The sequence below is a fragment of the Drosophila nasuta genome, chromosome 3, assembly GCF_023558535.2.
Source record: "Drosophila nasuta strain 15112-1781.00 chromosome 3, ASM2355853v1, whole genome shotgun sequence".
Lineage (NCBI taxonomy): Eukaryota > Metazoa > Arthropoda > Insecta > Diptera > Drosophilidae > Drosophila > Drosophila nasuta.
The window spans coordinates 24,203,921-24,226,981 of NC_083457.1; the positions used below are offsets into that span (position 1 = coordinate 24,203,921).

The 23,061-nt window shown below is 42.0% G+C and overlaps 7 protein-coding genes across 8 annotated transcripts; 4 read left to right on the forward strand and 3 right to left on the reverse strand.

Moving 5' to 3' along the window:
• On the reverse strand, positions 1–8,132 carry LOC132789192 (protein sax-3). The gene is given in 19 exon segments (XM_060797038.1): positions 1–2,972; positions 3,036–3,385; positions 3,446–3,672; positions 3,737–4,037; positions 4,097–4,371; positions 4,431–4,629; positions 4,689–4,724; positions 4,726–4,782; positions 4,843–5,013; positions 5,078–5,159; positions 5,222–5,382; positions 5,446–5,528; positions 5,589–6,068; positions 6,135–6,588; positions 6,648–6,766; positions 6,857–7,037; positions 7,103–7,224; positions 7,295–7,527; positions 7,734–8,132. Coding segments are annotated over 18 exon segments (4,209 nt in total). The 5' UTR covers positions 7,371–7,527; positions 7,734–8,132; the 3' UTR covers positions 1–2,137.
• A 720-nt stretch (positions 8,133–8,852) lies between these two features.
• On the reverse strand, positions 8,853–13,263 carry LOC132789194 (dynein regulatory complex subunit 2). The gene is made up of 6 exons (XM_060797040.1): positions 13,078–13,263; positions 12,754–13,006; positions 12,212–12,435; positions 10,997–11,389; positions 10,754–10,930; positions 8,853–10,256 (listed from the first exon to the last, which is right to left on the reverse strand). The coding sequence occupies exons 1-6, from the start codon at positions 13,216–13,218 to the stop codon at positions 9,825–9,827; spliced, it is 1,620 nt and encodes a 539-aa protein (XP_060653023.1). The 5' UTR covers positions 13,219–13,263; the 3' UTR covers positions 8,853–9,824.
• On the forward strand, positions 11,532–12,340 carry LOC132789193 (odorant-binding protein 59a). The gene is made up of 2 exons (XM_060797039.1): positions 11,532–11,906; positions 11,959–12,340. Exons 1-2 carry the CDS (start codon positions 11,532–11,534, stop codon positions 12,202–12,204), a joined length of 621 nt encoding a protein of 206 aa, XP_060653022.1. The 3' UTR covers positions 12,205–12,340.
• Positions 13,264–13,558: 295 nt separating the features above from the next.
• LOC132792327 (general odorant-binding protein 68) lies at positions 13,559–14,333 on the forward strand. Its single transcript, XM_060801631.1, has 3 exons — positions 13,559–13,616; positions 13,674–14,031; positions 14,085–14,333. Exons 1-3 carry the CDS (start codon positions 13,566–13,568, stop codon positions 14,297–14,299), a joined length of 624 nt encoding a protein of 207 aa, XP_060657614.1. The 5' UTR covers positions 13,559–13,565; the 3' UTR covers positions 14,300–14,333.
• A 2,090-nt stretch (positions 14,334–16,423) lies between these two features.
• LOC132792945 (general odorant-binding protein 67-like) lies at positions 16,424–17,177 on the reverse strand. Its single transcript, XM_060802485.1, has 3 exons — positions 17,130–17,177; positions 16,734–17,079; positions 16,424–16,679 (listed from the first exon to the last, which is right to left on the reverse strand). Exons 1-3 carry the CDS (start codon positions 17,169–17,171, stop codon positions 16,486–16,488), a joined length of 582 nt encoding a protein of 193 aa, XP_060658468.1. The 5' UTR covers positions 17,172–17,177; the 3' UTR covers positions 16,424–16,485.
• Positions 17,178–17,395: 218 nt separating this feature from the next.
• Positions 17,396–18,230, forward strand: LOC132788109 (uncharacterized). Its single transcript, XM_060795428.1, has 4 exons — positions 17,396–17,533; positions 17,589–17,717; positions 17,771–17,927; positions 17,989–18,230. The coding sequence occupies exons 1-4, from the start codon at positions 17,396–17,398 to the stop codon at positions 18,228–18,230; spliced, it is 666 nt and encodes a 221-aa protein (XP_060651411.1).
• A 32-nt stretch (positions 18,231–18,262) lies between these two features.
• On the forward strand, positions 18,263–23,001 carry LOC132789467 (cilia- and flagella-associated protein 61). Of its 2 annotated transcripts, XM_060797506.1 has the most exons (14): positions 18,263–18,675; positions 18,735–19,052; positions 19,105–19,407; positions 19,465–19,572; positions 19,634–19,764; positions 19,817–20,097; positions 20,147–20,229; positions 20,283–20,757; positions 20,816–21,096; positions 21,149–21,969; positions 22,031–22,194; positions 22,245–22,496; positions 22,553–22,762; positions 22,822–23,001. In XM_060797506.1, exons 1-14 carry the CDS (start codon positions 18,350–18,352, stop codon positions 22,966–22,968), a joined length of 3,900 nt encoding a protein of 1,299 aa, XP_060653489.1. In that variant the 5' UTR covers positions 18,263–18,349; the 3' UTR covers positions 22,969–23,001. The 2 variants fall into 2 exon arrangements, with proteins under 2 accessions (XP_060653489.1, XP_060653490.1); XM_060797507.1 differs by lacking the exons at positions 18,263–18,675; positions 18,735–19,052; positions 19,105–19,407; positions 19,465–19,572; positions 19,634–19,764 and having other exon boundaries at positions 20,027–20,097; positions 20,154–20,229.
• Positions 23,002–23,061: the final 60 nt, after the last annotated feature.

Below are 23,061 nucleotides of genomic sequence, written 5' to 3' on the forward strand. Positions count from 1 at the left end.
TTTGTTTTCGGTTTTTTTATTTTAGTTTAGTTTAGTTTTAAATCTTAAAATTCGTTTACGCTATGACTTTAAAATACTCTCGTATGTACGTAGTTAATAACTAGATGCTAATTATTCATATTAAAAACCCAAAATCATCCAACTATGCTTCATTATGCTACGGAAGGGCAGTTCAACTCAAAGCAAAAGTTGGCTTCAATAATAATAGTATTTATATATGGCAGGGGGGCATAAATATGTATGTATGTTATGTAGTATAGTGTAGTGTGGTAGTGTTTCGTGTGTTGTGTAGTGTAATGTTTATGTACATGCATGAGCACCTCATCGTTGTTTAAGGATTATTCTTGGGGGGTGTCGGGGATGGGTGCACGCAAGGAATTGGTATTGTTCATGTTGTATGCTAAAGCATTCTTTTGATTTCTATGTGCTATATGCTATATCATTAATTAATTCATATTAATTTTGTTGATTTATTCTTTTTGCATATATATGTATTGCATTATTTATGCGTAGTATTTGATTCATTTCGTTGAATTTAGTCCAAATGGATAATACATTTAGTCGTTAATCGAATTGTTAGCCGCACACACTCTCGATTTACCCGTTTCGGGTATTTTATCAATCCGATCACGGAATCAAAATAAAGAAGTTTGATGGCCGAGAAGTGTGTGCGACGTCTTCGGCTAGCCGAAGTTGTGTAGTTGGGGGCGTTTCACTGGATTTTTGTTTGATATATTTGTATATAATTTTTTTTTTTGTTTTGCATTTCTAATGTCGTACGTGCCTAAGTTCTAAATTATGCTATGTTTGTTCTCAAAAAACACCCAAAAATGTCCGCGTATTTTCCATTTTTTCGTTTCGTTTGTTTTCGTTGCAACAAACAGAAAAAAATTGAAAATAAAAATCGTTACAAACAATACGATAAACATAAAACAAAATCATAATAGTAATAATATTAAAATACTTTAATGGGGTTATATATCACAGGTACATTTTAGACTTTTTTTCAAATGTAAGCTTGTAAAAATGTAATGTTCGTTATGTGGAGAGCTCAACACACATGGGCAGGGAGGTGGAGAAGGAGAAGGGGTACACTATAGGATCAGAGGAGGATCGGACAAGTGGCCCTTGTGTGTGGCATGAAGTTGGCTTCGATGGCACCGAAGTGTGGTTGGCTTTAGCTAATTATGTATTGTATATAATGTGTGTGTTTTGTTTTTGTTTTAATTAATAATAATGTAGTTATAAGTGTACGTTTCGCTATTCACTAGGTCAAGTCGTTATTTATGAAGTATTACTGTAGTTTTTTTCATTTTCTTTGTTATAGAAAAGCACTAACCATTAAACATTGCAACTGCCGTTGATCGTCGGTCGACGACGTTTTTCTATATAGTAGTATATAAATGCAAATTCAGGGAACATAGGATAAAACGCTCGATTGTGATCGTAGATATGAAAGAGTTGAGTTTGAGAGTACATGTAACTTTTTGTTTTAACTATATGCTATATCAAGCCTATGACTAGGGCCAGCATTGCAAATACATGTCTATATCTGTACTATATATGTATATATAGTTCTTTTTTATGTTTGCATATATCTTTCGTTCTAACTATTCGTCTGTAGTTATCAAAAGTGTGAATGTCTCTTATGTGTGTGTGTGTGAGTTTTTAGTTCTTGAGTTCTATTCGAGTACGTATTTCGTATTTATCAATTCGTGGAAGCATTTCATACAGCGTTTACTTCTTAAGTACATTTACTTTTGGGACTGTGTGCGCACTCAAATTCGTTTGTATTATTGATTATGATTCGAGCTATGCACCTTGATTGTTTGTAGTTCGTCTCGGTTAATTGCCTCTGCTTCTCTCTGACTATCTCTCGAGTGTAGTATGTTGAGTACGTATTCGGTCTGTAGGAGGATCTCTGTCGAAGTGTTCATGCATACTATTTATATATATGCCGATGCATGCACAGATGTGTCGTCTATATAAAATGCTATGTGGAGTATCGCGTGTGCTAAGTTCGATATGAATGAAAAGTTACGACTAGATGCTATATTAAGACTACGCAAGATCCATTAACTGTTTGTTTCGTTTCGCCCTACACATATATGTATACTTATATATGCTCTTGTCCAATTTAAGTATTTTTAGCAGTCATTTGTCGTGGAGCCGCCGGTCCCACGGGATCGCCAGCCTCGGCATAGAGGCAGGAGCCTTCGCTACAGGAGCAGGTGTCGCCTTCGCGTGAACTGTTGCAGCAGTCGCTTGTGTAATTGCGTTGTTGATGCATCTCATAGCCGGACAGCATGTTCTCATTCTCGCTCTCTGCGCAGGAGTTTTGCTGCTGCTGTTGTTGTTGTTGCTGGGCATGATGTGCAGTTGGCCGTCGGTGACCTGAACGTTTGCTGCTGCTGTGATCAGCACTGCTGTCCGAATGGAGTTGTTGCTGCTGCTGTTGGTGATGACGTTTGCTGTGACTGTGGGAGGCGCGCGAGTTGTCCGAGCACTCGGAGGAGCATTGATAGATCTGATGACTGGAGGCGGTCGATGGCATTTGACTGCCATGAGGCAGTCCCACAGGCTGATACCAGCCCTCGGCTGGCGGTGGCAATGGCGGTGGCTGCATTGGCGATGCCAAGGCATCACAACTGTTGCAGGCGCGATTATTGTTGGCGCAACGCGTCGCATTCAGGCCAGCCTGATACTCGCTGACCGCGTGTCGTTGCGTGGGATAATGGATATGTATGTTGCGGGCAGCCATATCGCCAGCTCCGGCAGTGGCAAAGTACGGCGGCAATGGTGGCGGATGCTGGCTGGTGGGTGTGATCTGGTAACGACTCTGACTGCCGCCCACGCTGCTCAGTGGATTGCTGTACAGATTCTCCGGGGGACAGCCAACGGCGCATTGCGGCGAGACGCCCCAAGCGGAGAAGCCGCCTGACGAGCTGCTGTGAATGGAAGCGTTTAGAATGCTGCAAACAAAAGGAGGCCAATTTTGATTTCGTTTTGCTGGCACTGCAGTCGAGAAAACTAACCTTTGGTTGGTGGAGATGCCGGAGCCGCCGCTCTTGGAGCTCTTGCGTGACGATTCGGGTGAGCCCTGTGTATAGCCATAGTTGGAGGACAATGGCGGTGGATGCTCTGGCGGTGGTGGCAGAAACTCTGACCAGTTTATTGTGTCTGTGGGATACTGCAAATAGTTCGACTTGTTGCTGGCCGCAGCAGCAGCCACAGCTGCGGCGCCTTGTGCTGTAAATGCATCTGAGTAGGGCGAATGTGTTCCCGAGTCCTTGTCCGCACTCAAAGATGTGGCTTTGGTGCAGGTTTCACTCGACGAAGTGCCAATGATCATGGTTGTGGCATATGGCGTGGGATTATCAGGACTCTGAAATACATTCGAATCACGTAAGTTGGAGAAATAGAAACGGAATGAAATTGAACGCACCTTGCGACAGTTGTAGAAGGTGGTTAGATTGCGTGTGTCCACTTCAGCGTAGTCGGTGCCGCCATCGGAGTTGTTGTAGTTGGATTGACTGCTATTCACGTGCGACAACAGCTTCGATTCACTTAAGCCCGAGTCCTTGTCCGTGTCCGTAGTACGCCAGCCGCGATCTATCCACAAACTCTCCTTGCTGTTGATGTTCAGTGCGGTAATCTCATTCGCGCTCACCACTACAGAAATTATAGAATAAGTTATAATATAGTATATATTTGACAATATAGTCACTTTGCTTACCACTTAGATGTCCCAACTCCTTGGTCATTTGATGGCGACGCTTAAAGTAAACCATCGCTGTTGCCGTGACAACCACAACAATTAGCAGCACAATGATCACCAGCGTCATCAACCAGGTGCCATGCAAATAGCTCGTGGTTTTGCGATGCGTCGTGGGATTGGCATTGTTGGGTTCTATATTGGCCATGCCATTGGTCTGATAGGTGAACTCATTGCCCGTCTCATGGCGCCCATCGTGTGTGCCGCTTGGATGAGCACGCGGCGGATGCACATGATAGGTGGGATCCATATACAGTGATTTCTGTAAAGAACACATGAGTGAGTAAAAGTCTACAGAGTTCAGGTAGCGTTAACACTTACGGGTTTGGAGTAGGGTCCATCACCAGCTTTGGTAAAGGCATTGAGGCGTACGCTGTAGACTGCTGTGGTGGTTAGATTGTTGAGCAAAACCGATGTGGTCGTTGCATTGAGCGTCATATTAGCCAGCACCTTCATAGTGTTGCCAGCGCTAACCTCAATCTTATAGCCATACAGATTGCCGTTGTGATGCTGTGCAGGCGGCGGTGTCCAGCGTACCCAGCCAGCGGTTAAATTATACATGCCAATCTGTATGTTATCCGGTGGAGCAGAAGGAACTAAAGAATACACACAGATTAGCAAAGAGCTTTGACTTATAATTATGATTAATGCTTACCATCCTCGTAGGTTGTGGTCATCTTGGAGTTGCTCGGCTGTCCCTCGATAGTCTCATAGAAGGGCGTCAAAAAGAATTCATATTTGGTATATTTGCGCAGATTGCCAACCACATGTGACTCCGTCGAAGGTTCTAGCACTGTGATGACCTTATACTGTGTTGAATGCGATGATGCGTCCCTATAACGTATGTGTAGACCCTAAAAAAAGAGATTCGGAGTTAAAGCAAGCATTCAATTTGCAAGAAATGTCAGCTCACCTCAACAAACTTCTCGCTGGCGCTAACATGCAGCATCCCAATCCAAGCGCACAGCGCTTGCATTGATGGCAGAGGCATCTATTAACTCCACAACCTATCAGATACAATTTATTATTATCTTCTGAAGTTACTGTGTTTATCATGAAATCTTTACCTTTCCGGTGAGAAGTGTTCGTGCAGCTGAGAGCTCATTTGAGGGCATGGCATCAAAGTCCTCGCCCAGTGTTTTAATTGCATTCGATAGACCCGATGGCACTGAGACGCCCTGCGTGTTCTCAGCGCGCACCAGAAACACATATGAGGTGGCAGATGTTAGATCGGAGATCTGTAAAATAATTTAATATAATAGTTTAATAAGAAGTTGCTAAGGAGCATTGAGTTGCACTTACAGTGACTTGTGTGTCGGGCACTCGATGCGCAGCGACAACCCAACCAGTTTGCAGATCAGGACTAAAGTACTCCACAGTGTAACTGAGTAAAGGAAAATGATAGTTTATTTTATGTTTATAAATTTTAAAGCCTCTTCTGCTTACCCTATTATGGGACCAACAGCGCCAGGTTTCTCTTGGCTCTTGCCCCAGCGCAGGGAGATGCTGGAACGTGTTACATTGATTACTTTTGGTGTGCCAGGTGGTGCGGGATAAGTGCTAGGATCCGCCACTCGATGTAGAGTTGCCGAGCTGCTCTTCTCCACCTAAACGAAAACATTTACAATTAGTTTAAGTATAAATATAGTTTAAAATAGCCGCAAACTTACCGCCAAGGCAGCTGACCAGGAGGTTTCGCCCCGTTCCGAGGATGCAGTACACGTATAAAGACCAGCATCACCGAGCTGCAAATCTGCAAAGAGTTGAACAAACATTAGAGTCGGTCGGAGTAGTTTCATAGAGTATAACTTACCATCCACTCTCAGTGAGCTGCCCTGCACAATACTGTGGCGATTGTCGTTCTGCACAGCGTAGCCATCGTGGAACCATTTAACACGAGGCGAAGGATTTCCGGTGGCACGACATGGCATTGTTGCCACAGAGCCCTTGGACAGTGTTTGATTGGTGGGTCCAATTTGTATGATGGGCGGTGGACGTTCATCCACAGTGCTGACCTGAAGATAAATGCGGACTGTCGAAGAGTCAACCACACTGAATGCGGAACACACATAGAAGCCCTCGTCGTCCTGCTGCACGTCGCTGATTTGCAACGTGCCCTCTGCTGAGATCTGTTGCCGTCCATGCGACGTATTGGGAAACATGAGCGTGGAGACGCCTTCTTTGGTCCAGAAGACAGATGGCGGTGGATTGCCCGTGGCCACACAAGGCAGCTGCACTTGGCCATTGAGACCCACTTTGGTGTTCGTGGGTCGTTTCGAGAAACTTGGCGGCGCTGTTAAAAATTAAAATTTGAAATTTACAAGTTATCTTCAAAAAGTAATTGATAGCCAAATCCTACCGTGGACAGTGAGTGTGGCTCTGGCACTGATCTGGCCCACATTGTTGTGTGCCTCACAGACGTAGGTGCCCTCATCGTTAGGCGTGATGTTCGACAGCTCAAGACTCTTCTCGTCGTGCAAAATGCGTGCACGCGAAACTGGTATATTGCCCTCCTCCTTCTTCCAGAGCACCTTTGGCGGCGGATCACCGCCCACTGAGCAGTGGAACGTTGCTGTTTGGCCATAGACCAATGTGAGATCTTTGGGCTCCTTCATGAAGAACGGTTTGATCTGTACGATCAGTTTGGCGTAGCCGGATTCGCGTGAGCCCAACAGATTCTGTGCAATGCACTTGTAGTTGCCCTCATCGATGGGCTCCACATTGCTGATCAGCAGATTGCCGCCATCCACGATGCGAACACGCGAATTGGTTCCAAATGGCTTTGTGTTCAGATCATCCAGTGGCACGTTATTCTAAAGACAAAAGACTAGTTAGAAATTGGCACAAAATAAGCGAGTGTATTGAAACTTGCCTTTGTCCAGACTATCGTTGGCTCTGGAATGCCTTTGGGCGGCCCACACTCGAGCAGCGCCGTCTCGCCTTTGGCGACGCGCGTATCTTTGGGCTCCACGCGAAAATCGTCGCGCAAAACTGCAAAGTAAGAGGTGTCAAAACATGGCCCAAAAAACAACTTCAGACTGCAGAGTGCAGACGGCAGTGGGTAAACAAGTTGTGTCTTACCAGCAATTTGGAGCGAGGCATGTCGACTGACGGCTTTGCCCACGTGGTTTTTGGCCACACACCAATACTCGCCGCCGTCCTGCTCCTTCTTGCTCTGCATGGTGCGATAGAAGAATAAAGCTCCATCTTTGAACAGCACTCGATGCGATTTCTTTTCATTTGTGTTGACGGGTTCGCCATCCTAGAGAGCGAGGCACAATATATGAGTAAGCAATATAGATTATATGGTATAGATTTAGTTTATACCTTAAACCACTCCACGGAGGGTTCCGGCTTGCCCTCCACCTTGCAGTTGAGCGTTGCGGGCTCATTCTTCTTGACCACCAGATCGGTGGGATGTTCGATGATGCGTGGTGATTGATATTGCGCTATAAGAAAATATAATGATATGTTTTAGATCCAACTGAATAGGGATAGTTGGAAATGCGGTCGCTTTACCTTTGGCTGCTGGCAGCGCTGCCAGCGTTAGCGTTAGCAGCAGTAGAAGCCGCAGTCTGCCGCTGCTGCTGGGCATTTTATGTTGTATGTTCAATGCTGGATGCTGGATGATTATAGTTAGTGCTCCAGATGTCGTATGTCGATGTGGATAAATATATATAAATGCAGATACGATTTATATTTATATGGCGCAGTGGTGAGGGGGGGCAATCATTTTTAGAGCGTTTGCTTGGCTAATGTACAAATGCAAATAATGGCAAAGAATGTGGCAGCTGTTAGTCAACAAAGCTTAAATGAAGTGCAATACACAAGAGCATACACACACTCAGATACATTCACGCACACAACACACTCACACACCCGCACACACATACACATTTAAGCGGGTGGGAGGCGTGGCAGTGCTCGCAACACAAAGACTTGTCATTCTACTACAAACCTTTTTTTCAGTCTCCGTTTTGCAGTTGTTTTTATTGTTGTTGTTGTTGTTTCTGTTATTCTCCCTATTGGAAGTGCACGTTGTTGTCTTTTTATCTTTTGTAATTCGTTGGGCACATTATTGAAAATTATTCGTCGGCTGCTCCAGTTACCGTTACATTTGCGCCAACAACAACCAAAAGAACTCCAAACCGAAACCGAAACACAAATCGAAATGAAAATCGAAGGCGAAGGCGACAAATGACGACATATGCAGATAGAGATAGAGAGATAAGCGCCACACAACACAGCACAGAGCACTAATAAAATTATATATATGTGTCTATGCTTTTTCCATTAATTTTATTTCTGTATTTATCTCTCTTTATGTTTATCTCGCGTCGCACAAGCAAAGAACGAGCGCCTACGGCGACGGCGTGCCCCAAAAAAACACCAAATTTACAATCCAAATGCAGCACAGCTTTTGAATTTGATGGGTTATTCTTCTTTTCGTTTTTTTTGTTGTTCACTTCGTTTTCTCACACTTTCTTCACCAATGATTTCGTATCTTCTTTTTATATTTGTTTGTTCAATTCCTAGTGGATTATTATTTTTCGTTTTTTTAATTACGAACTAAAAACCGAATTTGTAACGATTCTCGTGTAAATATGTATCTTCTGTTCGTTTTGCTTGTTGTTTTTGCCTTTTAGAAGAGTCTTATGTACATATTTCGTTTTGCGTTTTCGGGGTTGTTTCTCTTTCTCAGCCTCATTTCCGCATTTTCCAAATGAAATTTCTTTTTGGTAATTTTACAAGAACAAGAACACGCTCCTGCTGCTGTTCACCGTTCCCATTCACATTCCCATTCCTATTCCCGTTGCCGTTCCAACTGCCTACTGACAACTACTGGCAGCGCCTGCCTTTGCCTTCTGCTTTGCTTGGCTGCCTGGCTTGTTGTTGTATCTATAACAGTGCGTAGCGTACATACATCCGCATGCATACATCCACATTCACAACCACATGCACTTACACTTACATAGATACATATGTACACACATACACTTTGGTCTCGCTGGATACAGATACAGATGTAAAAAACACATCCGATTTTTACAACCCGAAATGCGGGCTTTGCTTGACGTTTTATTCACTTGCCCATAGCTTTTAATTTGTGCGATTTGTTATGCAGTAGCTCCAGTTAAGTTTTATTAATTAAACGCGACACTATTCTATGTTTTTCATTTAATTTTCGTGTAAGCGACTTGTATTGTGGGTTGTGTCTGTGGAAAACTGCGGAACAATGTGGACATGGAACGCGCAGTCGGGCCCACAACGAAAAACATACCAGCAAATATACTAAATATGACTGGTTTCAGCGATATGGCAACACTACGCATGTAATTCTAACGATATGGCCAAGCACGGCAAAAATAAATAAGTTTCTATTAGAATTCAATGTTTAATTTATTGATTCGCGTCCCAGACTATTATATTACTACAACGAATTAATTTTTCAATTCATAGAGCTTTTGCTCTGATTACCAGACTTTGAATGCGCACCTTTTTATACAAGCTAGAGGGGCGCCTGTATTTTTTAGCCGATTGCGTATAATAATTGCGGGTCAAATCGGGCGGGGAAGCTGCGCATATGGACTGTGGCAGCAGTTCGTGGCAATCCTTGAGCGGCATGCTCAGAGTATCGGTTATGGTTGCGGCTGCGGTGCTAGCAGCGGCATCGGGTACCTTGAGCCGTAACGCTGTCTTCAGCCAGGACATGTTGTACTTGCGACGTCGCGTTGCCAATGCCTGCATTAATACAGTTTCACGGCTCCGGCCAAATAATCGGGTATATAGCTTACGGCAACAGTTCGCTAGCCGGGCATGGACAAAAAGTCGTCCATTCTGCGGCGCCGCATCCTGAACGGGCATCCTGCCAAGTGCGGGGGGTGGACAGCGACCTATCGCCAGCCGTTTTATAATATTCCGGGAACTTTGCATTTTCGTCTAATAACTAAGTATTTCAAAAGAAAAATCCAAAAGTTTCTGCAATATTATTCCGGTAAATTTATGTATAATCTGATTGGATTGACTTTTTGGGACTTTACATCAAAAACTATGCAAACTGAGTTCTAATTTCGATCTTGGCCAACTGCGGTCTGCCCCGCATCAAGCTACGAGATCGCATTGAGCTCGAAATCCTTGCCTCACACGTGGGCACATAGTCCTCTTGTCCCCTAGATTGTTGCAGAGGACGCCTGCCGCCAGCTGTGGCCATGGCGCTCTTCACCTGCTTTGGCTGCAGTCTCAACTGAGTGACGCGATCCACAGACATGCTCTTGGGTCGCTTCGACAGATATCCTTGAATGTGGCTATTGGAGCCGTTACTGATGTTCAGATTGATCAGATACTCCTGCAGCTGCGCCTTCAACTGTGCATTGGTTGCCTCCAGCTGGCGCTTCTGCTGCTTCAGGCAGGCCACATCGACTGCCACATTGTTGACACGTCGCCAGAAGGTCTCCATTTGCGGTAGCATGGCCACTTCCTCCTGTAGTAGAGTCAATCAAATTTATGTAAGCAGAAAAAATATGTAAACGAAAAGTAAAAGTAAAAAGTTATTATTCTATATTCACTGCCGCTCAACTGAATAGGTTCATATAACTCCGCTTGCATCTTCATGATTTGTTCATCACATATTGATCGTACGCATGTTTTTTTTTAATACATTTCATGTATGTATGGTATACTATATAAGGTTTCTCATGTTGAAATAGTTCAGCTGCTAAGATATAGGAGGCTGAGTTTTCTAATAACAAATCTAAAAGTTAAGATATAAGACACTAACATAACTATTAATAGTGTAAAATAACTTTAGAAGTTAAATAGTAAGGCTGTTCTTAAAAGATTTTAGATAAAAGTAAACAGAAGAAACTTAAAATGTGATTTTAGATTTATTTTAAATGACTTCTCGAATATTCTCAATTTTATCTTATTATATTTCTTTGTAATAGTGTGATATTTAAATAGACCCATTTCTATGCTCACCTTGAGAGGATCGCTGACGGCATCTTCTTCTGCAGGCGACTGCACCTCACGTATCTCAATGATCTCGCGCGACAGCTGTGGCAGCATGAACATTTTCTCCCGCGTCGTTTCCATCTTGGCACAGATGCGAGTCAGCTGGGACAAAGTCTCCCCTTTGACGAGAATGCCCTTGAGAGTCTGCCCAAGAAAAACAACAATAAATATGTCAGCAGACATGAATTGTACACTTGCTGGGACAATAACCTCAATGACATCGTAACTCTCCACGGAAAGCAGCTTGAAGAGCTTATGCTCCTCCTCGAGCTCCTTGTCAACACAGGTGCGCAATTCCCGAAAGCGTTCGGTGAGCTGCTGCTTGATACTCTGTCGATGCTCCAGCTGTGCCTGCTGCTTGATTTGCTGCTCCTCCGAGAGCAGTCGCAGATTGGATAGCTGTTCAATCAGATGCTCAATCTCATAGCTCTGTTGACTGATCAGTTGGGCGCTCTCCTCGTCGCGCTGCTTCAGATCAACATACTCCGAGTAGAAACCTTCGATGTGCTTTCCATAGCCGGCGAGCACTGATTGATACTCCTCCCACAACGCCTCCAGCTTGGACTCGCCCTTGCCCGTGATCTGTTCTAGCTTCAATTGCATCTGAAATGTCACAAAAAATGAGAACATGAAAAAATCTGTCTAACTATTGTGTGTCAATCAAGTGGAAGAGCTATTAAAGTGTCAACTGCAACTGGCTATAAAGAGGCTGTGGTATGCAACGTGCGCCAAACAGTTGCTAGAGATGCGTCTATTGCTGATCATTTTGCTTGGCTTTAGCTGTGGCACTCAGAGCTTAAAGTGTCGCTCCCAGGATGGCGGCAGCGAGGAGGAGATGAAAAGGACAGTGCGTAGTTGCATGCAACGTGGCAGCCAAGGTCAGAACGAAGGCGAACGGCGCTATGACAATCAGCGCTACAATTTCGATGGGTCCTATGGCCAGGATTACAGACAAGGACAAGAGGGACTAGGACAACAAGGACAAACCTATGGCAATCGCTGGCAACGCAGTGTGAAACACAACGAGCACAACAACAGCAATAACAGAGGAAACAACAATACCATGGAAGGAGAGATGGGTGCCTGTGTGGCACAGTGCTTCTTCGAGGAGTTGAACATGGTAAGTGCGAGTTAGCCAAGCAGTCTCAAATCTAATCTCATCCCTAATTCAGGTTGATGCCAATGGACAGCCGGATCGCCGCAAGGTCAGCTACTTGCTGACCAAGGATCTGCGTGATCGCAGCCTACGCAACTTCTACATGGACACGGTGCAGCAATGCTTTCGCTATCTGGATCAATCTCGCTACAACAATAATAATAAGTGCAGCCAAGCTCGTGAGCTGATCAAGTGCATGTCGGAGTACGCGAAGGCGCAGTGCGATGACTGGGAGGAACACAGCAGTCTACTTTTCAACTAAAACTTACGCCACTCTTCAGATCCTCGACACGATCCAAGTAGCGTTCGTGATTATCCTTGACCGCCTTGTCCGTAGTCTCCTCCACCTGGTAGAAAACGCACTCCAGCTGCTGCTGCTTTTCGGTTTGCATGCTTCTAAACACGTTCGAGTCCTCATCCCACTCCTTGAGCACCGCTCGTTTGTCGTCCTCGTAGATATGCCTGAAGAACTCAATGCGACTGCGATGCAGCTCTGCATTGGCGTAAAGGTTTGTTACACAAGTTTTATAGTAATTTTAACACAATTTAAATATTTTTTAATCTTAATCGGAGTTTCTGTAACAGCACATCGAAAAGTGTCTTTCCAAAATATAAAATGTAATAATAATAATCATTATACTCAAAAACTCATAAAAGCATTAAATTTTAAAATATTTAACTTTTATAAATAGAAATAATATGATTAAAAATCTGTCAAGGGGAAAAAAACGTACTAAATATGCAATAATAAATAAAATATGATTTAAAATAACTGGTATATACATATAAACATTTGTTATGTTTTACTCACCTATAATCTTATCAATGTTCTCCATGTGCGACTGCTGGAGATTAGCGTACATGTCCTCCGTGGAATTGATGTCGCCAATCAGTCGCTGAATAACCTGATCCTTGCGCTTCAGAGCCTCTTTAAAGAACTGCTCCACATCAACAATCTCACGGCGTAGATCTTGAATCTTCACTTGACGCAAGATGCTGCGCCATTCCTGATTGATTTTGGCCATATTTAGTCGACAAAAAGCATCTTCGCGCTTCAGTTTATTCTAGTATAGGGATTAAATATGCAATTCAATAAGGATTAACTTAAAGATGTCGCTGCTCTTGGAGTTATTACCTTCATGTAGAGGGCAATCAGTTGCATTTTGCGACGTCGAGTTTCCTCTTCGGCATCAGCGCGCATTTGCAGATATCTGGCCCGCTCCTCCTCGGACATCTTGGCCAACTTGTTACCCTTTCCTTTGCCCTTTTTGCCCATTTTAAGTGTTTCTCGATAAGCCGCTTATCAAATTTCAAAGGCCAGCAGTTGACTAATTAAGCGAACAACTTAGAGCAAACTGAAAAACAACAGCGAAAAATTGTAAAAAAAAAAAAAACAACACTCGGGGCGTCATAGCAACCCAATAACCCAAGTTCAACTGCACTTCAACCCTCCCTGGTTGGTCTCATCGACTTGGTTGTCAGGTTGAGCGTGCAATAAATTAACGTCTGTCCATTTCATAGCTCATTTAAGCTTCACAATTGTGTGATGCGGGTTATGAGCAGCCCCGACCTTATAAAGGGCACAACGATTCCAGCGTTTGAATTCCAGAAGCTGTCATCACGATGAAAGTATCAATTCTATTGCTTGGTCTGGGTCAGTTGCTGCTCCTGGTGGTGAGTCAACTCGATGCGGTTCAATTGCTTCCTTTAATAATTGCAATTCCCACACAGAGCAAGAAATCCTCGACAGCGATACGTGTCCATTGTCGGGATGTGGAGCGCATCCATGAGGATCACATACACTACTGCTGCAAGCATCCCGATGGTCATAACGATGTCACCGAACAGTGCGCCAAGCAAACCAAGTTCAAGCTGCCCTCACGCGACGAAGAGGCTATCGAGGATCTGACCGTGGATCATGTGATGACTGGCACCTGTTTTGCCAAGTGCGTGTTCGATCATTACAATTTCATGGACAACGACAAGCTGAACATGACAGCTGTGCGCAATCACTATCAGACTACCTACAAAGAGGATCCCGAATATGTCAAGGAAATGATTTCAGCCTTTAATCTTTGCCACTCTAAATGTAAGTTATAGTTTGACTTCAAGATTAAATGCTAAAAGCATCTTTACTGACAGCCGAGGATGCCACTGCTGAGTTCTTGTCCACCTCCATTGTCAGGGCTTTCAGCAGCAGCGCTTACAGCTGCAAACCGATGCCAAGCGTGGTCCTTGCCTGCGTCATCCATCGGTTTTTCCACAACTGTCCCCGGAATCGTTGGTCCAACACAACCGAGTGTGTGGAGACCTTGGCCTTCTCCAAGAAGTGCAAGGATGTCCTGACCACAATGTGAAACTTGTATATTTAATTGTTGAATTTAACAAAGAAAACAGCAATCCGTTAAATAAGTTTTTGTATTGGAAATTGGCTAATTTTAGGGGGTTTCAGACAGAAGTATTGAACAAGCAATTGATAGAAAAATATCATATATAAAAATAATATATTAACACAGAGCTTTGATATGAAATTAAGAAATTAACGTTGCTATACTTTTAGGTAACAATAAACCTTTGCAAAGAAATGCAATATTCAAAGGTACTTTTTCACTAGCTATAAAGTATATAAAGTCATTGATTTTTTTTTAAGTATTACTTCGAATTATTACACATATATGTAGGCCTTGGTTATTCGTTAAAGTAAAGAGGAACTCTTTGGCTATACAGCATACTATTATTATTATATGGGTTGAGTGCAGTTGTAATGCATGCAAAACTTTAACATCTAAAACTTAAATATCATTTCTATATAGAACTTCACCCCTCCACTCTATTTAGTCAAATGCATTTAATTAATTATAAATTTGCAATATCGCATTTCTCATTGTTCATTTTATAAATTAAAGCTAATTACTTCAATTATTATTAACAAATGACCCATTTAATTGTCGGCTGCCGCGCATTAGGTTTCACCTATCAACTAATTAGTCAATTATCTGTTAAAGAGAAATAGGTCGAAAAATAAACAAAATTTTAATGGCAACATCAAGGCTATAAAAATCTCTAGAGAAGCTAATTGCGCATTCAAATCAATTCCAATAATTCACTAAGCATTGGATCAGAGCAGATGCATAGCAATCACAATACTACTTTGCTTGCTTGTAGCCGGCAAAGTGTTTGGCCAGGATAATGAAAAAGGGCTTGTGCCAATAGGGTCTCTGACTGAAGAAAGCTGTTTTCAAAAGGTAAACTGAAAACCAATAACACCTAATGCGCTAAAAAGTCCAGTTTCTAAATAGAAGCACATCCATCAAAAGAAATTTATTCCTGATTAAGAACATTCCCTTATTTTAAATAGCGTGATGGTTGCTGTTCAGATTTGTTCATAGGCGATAGTCCGTCCATAATAAAATGTTTGACAATCCATGCGGATAAAATACCAGCTGGCAGTCAAGATTCCCTCAAAGTGTTGAAGTTCTTCTCGGTTTGTATTTCAATTGTCACATTAAGTATACGACAGTGATTATTAGTGATTATTATCTACCAGTGCTTCGTAGAGTGTTTTTACAAGAAGAACAAGTTCATTGGTAAGAACAACACGCTCAATATGAAGATGGTCCAACTGGAAGCTGAGAATCTGTATGCAGAGCAACCAAAAGAGAAGGAATATTTTGTCGCCACCTATGAAAAATGTCAGCCAATAGGTAAGATTTATATATTTGATAATTTTTGTCGATAAACTTTGTTTTATTTTGCCTCATTAAGTGTCTGAGCAATACAATACGTTGATGACCTCACCACCAGCTAAGGCAGCACTTAAGCCCATGTGTAGACCATTCTTTTCACTCTTACACTTGTGTTTCATGGAATATCACAAGAAGAACGAATGTCCCTATTTTCGTTGGCAGAAGAATGGCAAATCAGAGGAAAGTACGGCCTGCAAGCAGGCCAGAAATAAATGCTACGAAATTGATGGTATCAGGCCGCATGAATCACATACTCGTAATGTATAGAATGCCAAAACGAAGTGAGATAATATTCAATAAACAGTTGCAGAAATATCTCAATGTTGGTAATCATACAAAGAACTTATATTTTTTTTCTACCAAATGCTAATCAGCGGAAGATAAGATAAGAATTTTCAATAAATTGTTTTAGTATAAATATATATATTATTTAAATGTAAATATTTCCACTTTATGTACCATATTGCATATATTTATATAATTTTATTTTAATCTACGTCACTAGCTTAAGAAGTTATCTTAAACCTGATAGAGTTTATATATTTTTGATCAGCATCAAATTTGAGTTGATTAGCAAAGTTCATTTGGCTGTTCATATAAACATAAATGATATGCGATGAGAATAAAGTTTACAAACAACACTTATTCCGATTTTATTGAATGTATCTTGAAGACATTAATAATGTTGCCGTATAAAATTTCGCAAAATATCGTAAACAACAAATAAGTTAGCAAATACTTAAACAAATATTTTGTCTGGACTGCTCGTTTTATTAGGTCGCAAAAAATGTTCTTATTTAGAGTGAAGCAAATGCATCTGGGCAACTCTTGCTGAACTCCAAGGTATCCTTGCATTCCTGAGTCTGAGCCCAACGATTACTTGGGCAATTGTGGAAGAACTGCTTGACAACACAGCCCAGAATAACGCTCGAATTGGTGTTGCAACTGTGCGGCATATGCTTCATCAAGAAGTTCGCTTCTTTTCTTTGAGCTGGAAGCAAAAATATTAGATACTAAGAAACTAATCACAAGGAGTTAAAATTACTTGTGCCATGACAATGATCAAAGGCATTAATCATTTCGCTAGCATACTCGGCATCATGACTATACTTCTTTTCATAGTACGCCTTTATGGCAACCATATCCAGTTTGTGATCCTTTATGAAGTGCATTTTGTTCAACATACAATCGGAGAAGCACGTGGCGGATATAGCGCCATCAGCAGTTAGGTCGAGTACATTGTGATCCTGAGCAGAAGGCATCCTGAAGTTCGTTTCCTTGGCACAGCTGTCAACAGTCTCATTTTCATCCTCGGGATGTTTGCAGCACAAATGGATGTGTCCCTCGTTAATATTGTCCGCCTGATCGCAGTCGATTTCGCTGGACACAGTCTAAAGAGGAAGTAACTTAATTTTTGATGGTATTCGATTTATAAACTTACCCAGACTAAATATCCGAAAGTGATGAATAAAGTTAGCTTCATGTTGGTATTCAGTTTGTATAAGCTCTTACCTCATGGTCAGCTCTTTATATACATCGGATTCTACTATTAAATGAGGCATTAAGTACTGCTGCGTTTCATTAAACATAATAGAAGTTAATAAAGCAGCAGACTGTAACATTGAATTATACAAATTAATAATTTTAATTTCTCGGAATGCAAAGCTATAAAGTCACTCTAAATTGCGTTCTATTTCAGTTAATGCAATGGATCACCGCAACTACAAGTTAATAGTTCTCTTACTTGCTCTGATTGCAGCTGCTCTAAGTGAGGTCCTTGGCGAGGACAGTAGCGAAGTAGTTGAGCCAGTAGAATCGCTGACAGAAGAACTCTGTTCCAAGAAGGTAAATTATATAATCAGTAAATATATTATATGTTACTGATGAATGTCAAACACAGCGCAATGGCTGCTGCTCGGACTTTTTCATGGGCGACAATCCCAATATGCTAAAGTGCATGGCGATTCACTCGGCCAAAATGCCAGATGCCGATGATGAGGATGTGGGCAAGCTGATGAAGTTCATGTCGGTGAGTATAAAATAAAGGAATATTAAATAATCTAGTAACACACTATTGAACAGTGCTTTGTGGAGTGCTTCTACAAGAAGAGCAAGTTCATTGGAAAAGGCGACACGCTCAACATGAAGATGGTCAAATTGGAAGCGGAGACGTTATACGGGGAACGTCCGAAAGAGAAGGAATACTTTGTAAAGTCATATGAGCACTGTCGCACACATGGTAGGTTATAGTCTACTGTAGTCACTGTAGTTAGATAACTTTTCCTTCCACTCTAATTCAGTTCAAACCGAGTTCAATCTGATGAAGAACACGCCAGGGTCGAAGGCTTTGCTGAAAAACACCTGTCGACCCTTCTTTATGTATCTGCACATGTGCGTCATGGAGTATCATCAGAAGTATGAATGTCCTTATTTCCGCTGGAAGCCGGACATGTTGTCCGGTAAGGATTCCAGCTGCAAGGAGGCGAGAGCCAAGTGTTACGCGATTGATGGCATAAAGCCGCCGCTCATGGACATGCTGTAGTATACGATTTATAAATCAAAAAGATGACAGCATAAAATTAAATAAATACTATACTAAAAATACACAAAAATACACATCTACACACATACACTATATATACTATATATACTTTGCTTTTGATGCAGCGGGAATACAAGGTGCGGCGAGCAACCGTCGATGATACCGATGCAATTGCCCATTTGACCTATGTGCAGAAGGCCAAAAGCTTTGGCAACAAGCGTTCCAAATATGGTGACAATGATTCGCTATTCAACAGCTATCAGACGTTGCGACTGGTTGTCGAGACCAACAAATTAGTCGGTAACGGGAACGGGAGCGTGGAGGGGGTGGAGGTGGAGGTGGAGGTGGAGAGCAGTGTGGTGGCCTATGCCGAGTTACGTAATTATCCGGCAATTGGCTCATTGCCCAGCGACAGCTGGTTGGAATGGTTGCACGAAAGATACTGGTAAATCGAAAAGTTAGCAATTAATCCGACAAGTCACTTGACCCAATTCCAAATAACAGCATCAACTATCCCATAAGCTGGGTGAACACGCTCTTCTTCACCTACGTTGTCTATGCCGAGGCTCATCCAAATACACTGCTTCACATTCAGCGCGAGGCTTTCTATATAGAAAATCGCATAATGTATTTAATTGCTGTGAAAATGCCAGAATTGGACGACATTTCTAGTTACTACAGCGAAAACTTTGAAGATATGGAAAAGTATGCCAAGATCTTCTATCCACGCGAGTTTAGCATTCAAACCAACTCGGACACACAGTCCTTATACATTGTGCATCGCTATAGTTTGCTGTCAAAGATCAATTACCGCAAGGCGCTGTAAGTCACAGTAAATTCTTAAGATTTCTAATTTTAATAAGCTCTGCTTTAGTGCTGAGGACAATGATGACATCGTGGAGATACATGAATGCGAGTTTCCCGAGATGCGCGCCGAGTTAGGAGATTTTTATATAGCCGAAGAGCTGATGCGACATGATAAGGAGGCCAAGAATAATGTGCTGATTGTCGCCGAGACGGAAAATGATCTCAAGGAGCAAACAACGTCTGGCTTTTTGTGGCTCGAGTCGGAGGTTGACATTCGATTCTATGTCAAGAACTACGAGCTGGAAAGTTTTGGCAATTTAATCAGTTTCAATTACACAAAGCCCTATGGCTTTGAGGTCATCAACGTTCTGTGAGTTTACAAAGATTTCTAAGATATCCCTTAATATTGTCTGCTTCTTACAAACAGCTCAGTGGAGCCAAAGCCAGAGGCGACGCTTTTTACGGCGGATGCCATGGATGATCTGGAGAGTTCGACGATTATTGGAGGCGTGCCACGCAATGATAGTGGCACAAGGTAGGTTAGATGATCAGTTAACCTTAATTCTATATAAATATGATAAATCTCTCCTTCTCAGCGTGGCAAGTGCCAGCATGTTCAAAGTAAGCTCAATTCATGGTCAAATTGTTTATTCGAATAATTCGGAGACACTCAATAAATTCTGTTTGGCTGAAGCGATTTATTTGAAATTCATGTACATATTCGAAAGTAAGTTTTTAGTCCAATACAAGAGGTAAAATCGTTACACTTTTATCCTTAGAGATTATGACAATCAAGTACTACATTAGTCAACATAAGAAGACGATCAATCTGTGCTATAATAAGGAAAATCTACAGAAAAACGAGGATGGCGTGCAGAAGGCTTCAAATGTTTTTGCGGTCAAATTTATCTGCGCTCACAAGGACTTTCCGCTTGAACGTTTGTTCAACTTTCTGTGTGCCATGTTCTCTGTGTTTCCCGATCGCGACTATTGCATTATGGCTATACCAACGAGTACGAAGCCGCTACGCAGTCACCTGGAGGCGTTGAAATACTTCATGGCAAGTTCGCAATTTTGAAAATATATTTATTTTAAACTTACTTTTTCAGCCGGTAGCCCAACGACCCAGCGAAATGAGCAACTTGGATGAGGTCTACATAACACATCGCAGTACAATCTTTGGCGAAATTAGGTAAGCCAATAATCCAAACTTAGATCACTTAATACATATTATTTCCATTGCAGCTTGTATAGGCTGGAAAGAGAGGACGTCGAAACCGTTCAGCGGTTGGCAATGGATCTGAAAATCGACTTCGAGAGCAAGAGCATATCGTATAGCAGCAGTTTCTCCTACAGTTCAAAGGTCAACACGCACGTGCATACAGACAATGAAGTGCGAGTCATTGAGCAGATCATGGAGGATGTGTTGGAGAATCCGCACAGCGAGTTTGATGTCTTTACCATACGATGCGGCAACTCCAGTAAACCCGCCCATGAGAATACGCCCATTGGCTTTGTGATCGTGCGGCGTTTCCTTTACCATCGCGATCTGTTGCTCCATTATCATCTGCCCAAGGACGATCATCATTTGGATCATGAACGCGCTGAGATCATCACGTTGAAGTTGCATCCCCTATTCAACAATAGCTGCGATCTCATCTTTCGTAGTTTGGCGGGACGCACAAATTATTTCGATTACTATTTCTTTTGTGGACGGAAAGTAGGAAAAATTCCTTAACTCTTTAATATATTTTATTTTAATTTGCTTTGTTTTGCAGGCTAATATATTCTCGAATGATTTGAAAACGCTGATGATGCTTGTTGAGCCTCGGCCAAGAAAGAAAAATGTATTCAATACATTGCCATCAATTATAAAGAGCCCGAAAACAATTGTGGGACTGCCCAGCTACAATTACTTTAACGATCACCTAACCGTCTTTCGTCACAAGCTGAATCCATCGAAGTTTTTTGGCAACTCCAATCGTTTGGTCATCATTGGCTTCTCATCCGAGTGTCGAGCATTTCTGCGCCAGCTGCTATTTGTCTGGAACAGTAAAAAGTAAGTCAATAAAATCCAATTGTTTTCCTCTGGTCATGTTTTTCCTTCTTAGCCACAAGAACTCGAAGACCTACACTTGCTTGCCCCGCTTGCAGGTGACAGTCATTGCCGAGCCAGGCATAGTGGAAGCGGAATATGAGTGCACCTTTATTTGCCCCGAATGCGCCAATTCGCGCTCGAAGAGCTGCTTTATGTTCTACGAGAATAGTTCTTGCTATGTGCGGGATGTGATTGCTCGCATGGATCTCAGATATTGGGTGCAATTCATCACTGGGCACGTGAACTACATTGATCGTGAGAAGAAGTTGGTGCGCATTAACAAGACCTGCAACGTCGTTTACGATACTCTGATGCTGATGAACAGCGTCAACTTCAATTTGAAGGACACGCTGCCCTTCGACGAACAGGAACGACGTCCCTATAATTTCATTCAGCTCAATCATCGTCTCGATCGCTTCATAATGTTTTACAAGGTTCGAGTGCTCTTGGAGGAGCTTAAGCGTAGCTATCGCATCGTTATCTTTGGCTCCAATCTGAGCACTTATGAGTTCATTGACTTTCTCTTGACACACGGAGTGGATCCCACGCATGTGATTCTTGTGCAGCCTCGCGAGGTGACTCCATCGGAGGAGGAGCAGAAGTATAAGAATCCCATGGATGATACAAATATTGGTTACGTACTCGACGATATGATGTCCGATATCGATTTAACCATTTATAGAGATTTAACCTTCTCACATTGGGTGCAACATGCCGCTTCTAATTTCATACTTGAAGTTGTCTTTACGGACTGCTATAAGAACGCGTTAAGACTTGATTGTGATATCTTCGTATCCTTTAGAGTGGGCTATATGGATCCAATTGTTAAGAAGTGTAAGTAAAACGAGTATATTTTATTTCTATTGTTACATTACTTAAATTTCTTCATGAACAGGTTTAATCGATTCGGATATTCAGCTTCGAAATAATAAAATTCTGGTTAACAAGAAGTTTCAGACAAACGATCCCGATATTTATGCCGTGGGTAATTTCATACAGTTCAATGAGCCCGTAAATCATCAATATCGTTTTACAAGCGAAATGGAAACGGCGCAAAAGGTCTGCAAAAGTTTTTTATATATACGATTATAAAACTTTTTCTCTTACAGCTTATGCACATTATGGGTCTGCGTGAGTCGGAGAAACCTTATGAGGAGAAATACATGTATCCCGCTTTTTTTCGTGCCACTTTGCCCATGGATTATTACATCACAAAGGTGACGATGCCATGTCGTTACCTGTCCAGCTGCGTTGTCAATTGCATGAACTGTTCTCTGACCACCTATTATCATAATACCTTTTGTCGCATTGGTCTCTCGCAGAAGATGATTGTGGATGAGATTGTTGTAGTCACCAAACGTGTGAGTTAACGAAATATTTTTAAACTTATTTGTATTATTATTTTTTATTTTTACAGTCATCAAGTCTTGACTATTTGGAACACTTTTGTGGCAAGCACGAGTCGATGCTAAACAATTTAAAGGCCCACCATAAGAATGGCGACATCAAATGTTTTTTGAAGTTCTTGCAAGAGCCCTGGACAGAACTCTTGATGCATGAAGATTTCGAGGATCTCCAGGAACAGAATCGAAAAATACTCATGCCTATGATAAAAAATCTTCAAAATGTGCGACAAGTGTTTAATTTCAAAATTCATTTAATATATGTTGCCCTTCTTTTGAACAGCTTAAGGATTCGCCGGAGCAACATCTACATGATGTCAACAAGCATTTTTTGGAACAAAATCTTCTTGATTTTGTGCGCGAGAATCGCAAGGATTTTAAACATGAGTTTGCTTTACCCGAGGACTATGTGGAAGAGAACTTTGGCTAGTTGAATTTGAAATTCACATAGTAGCAGTATTTTAGGTTAATGACATACAATACTTGTAAAATTCTACTTTTATTCAAAATAAAGAATATATTT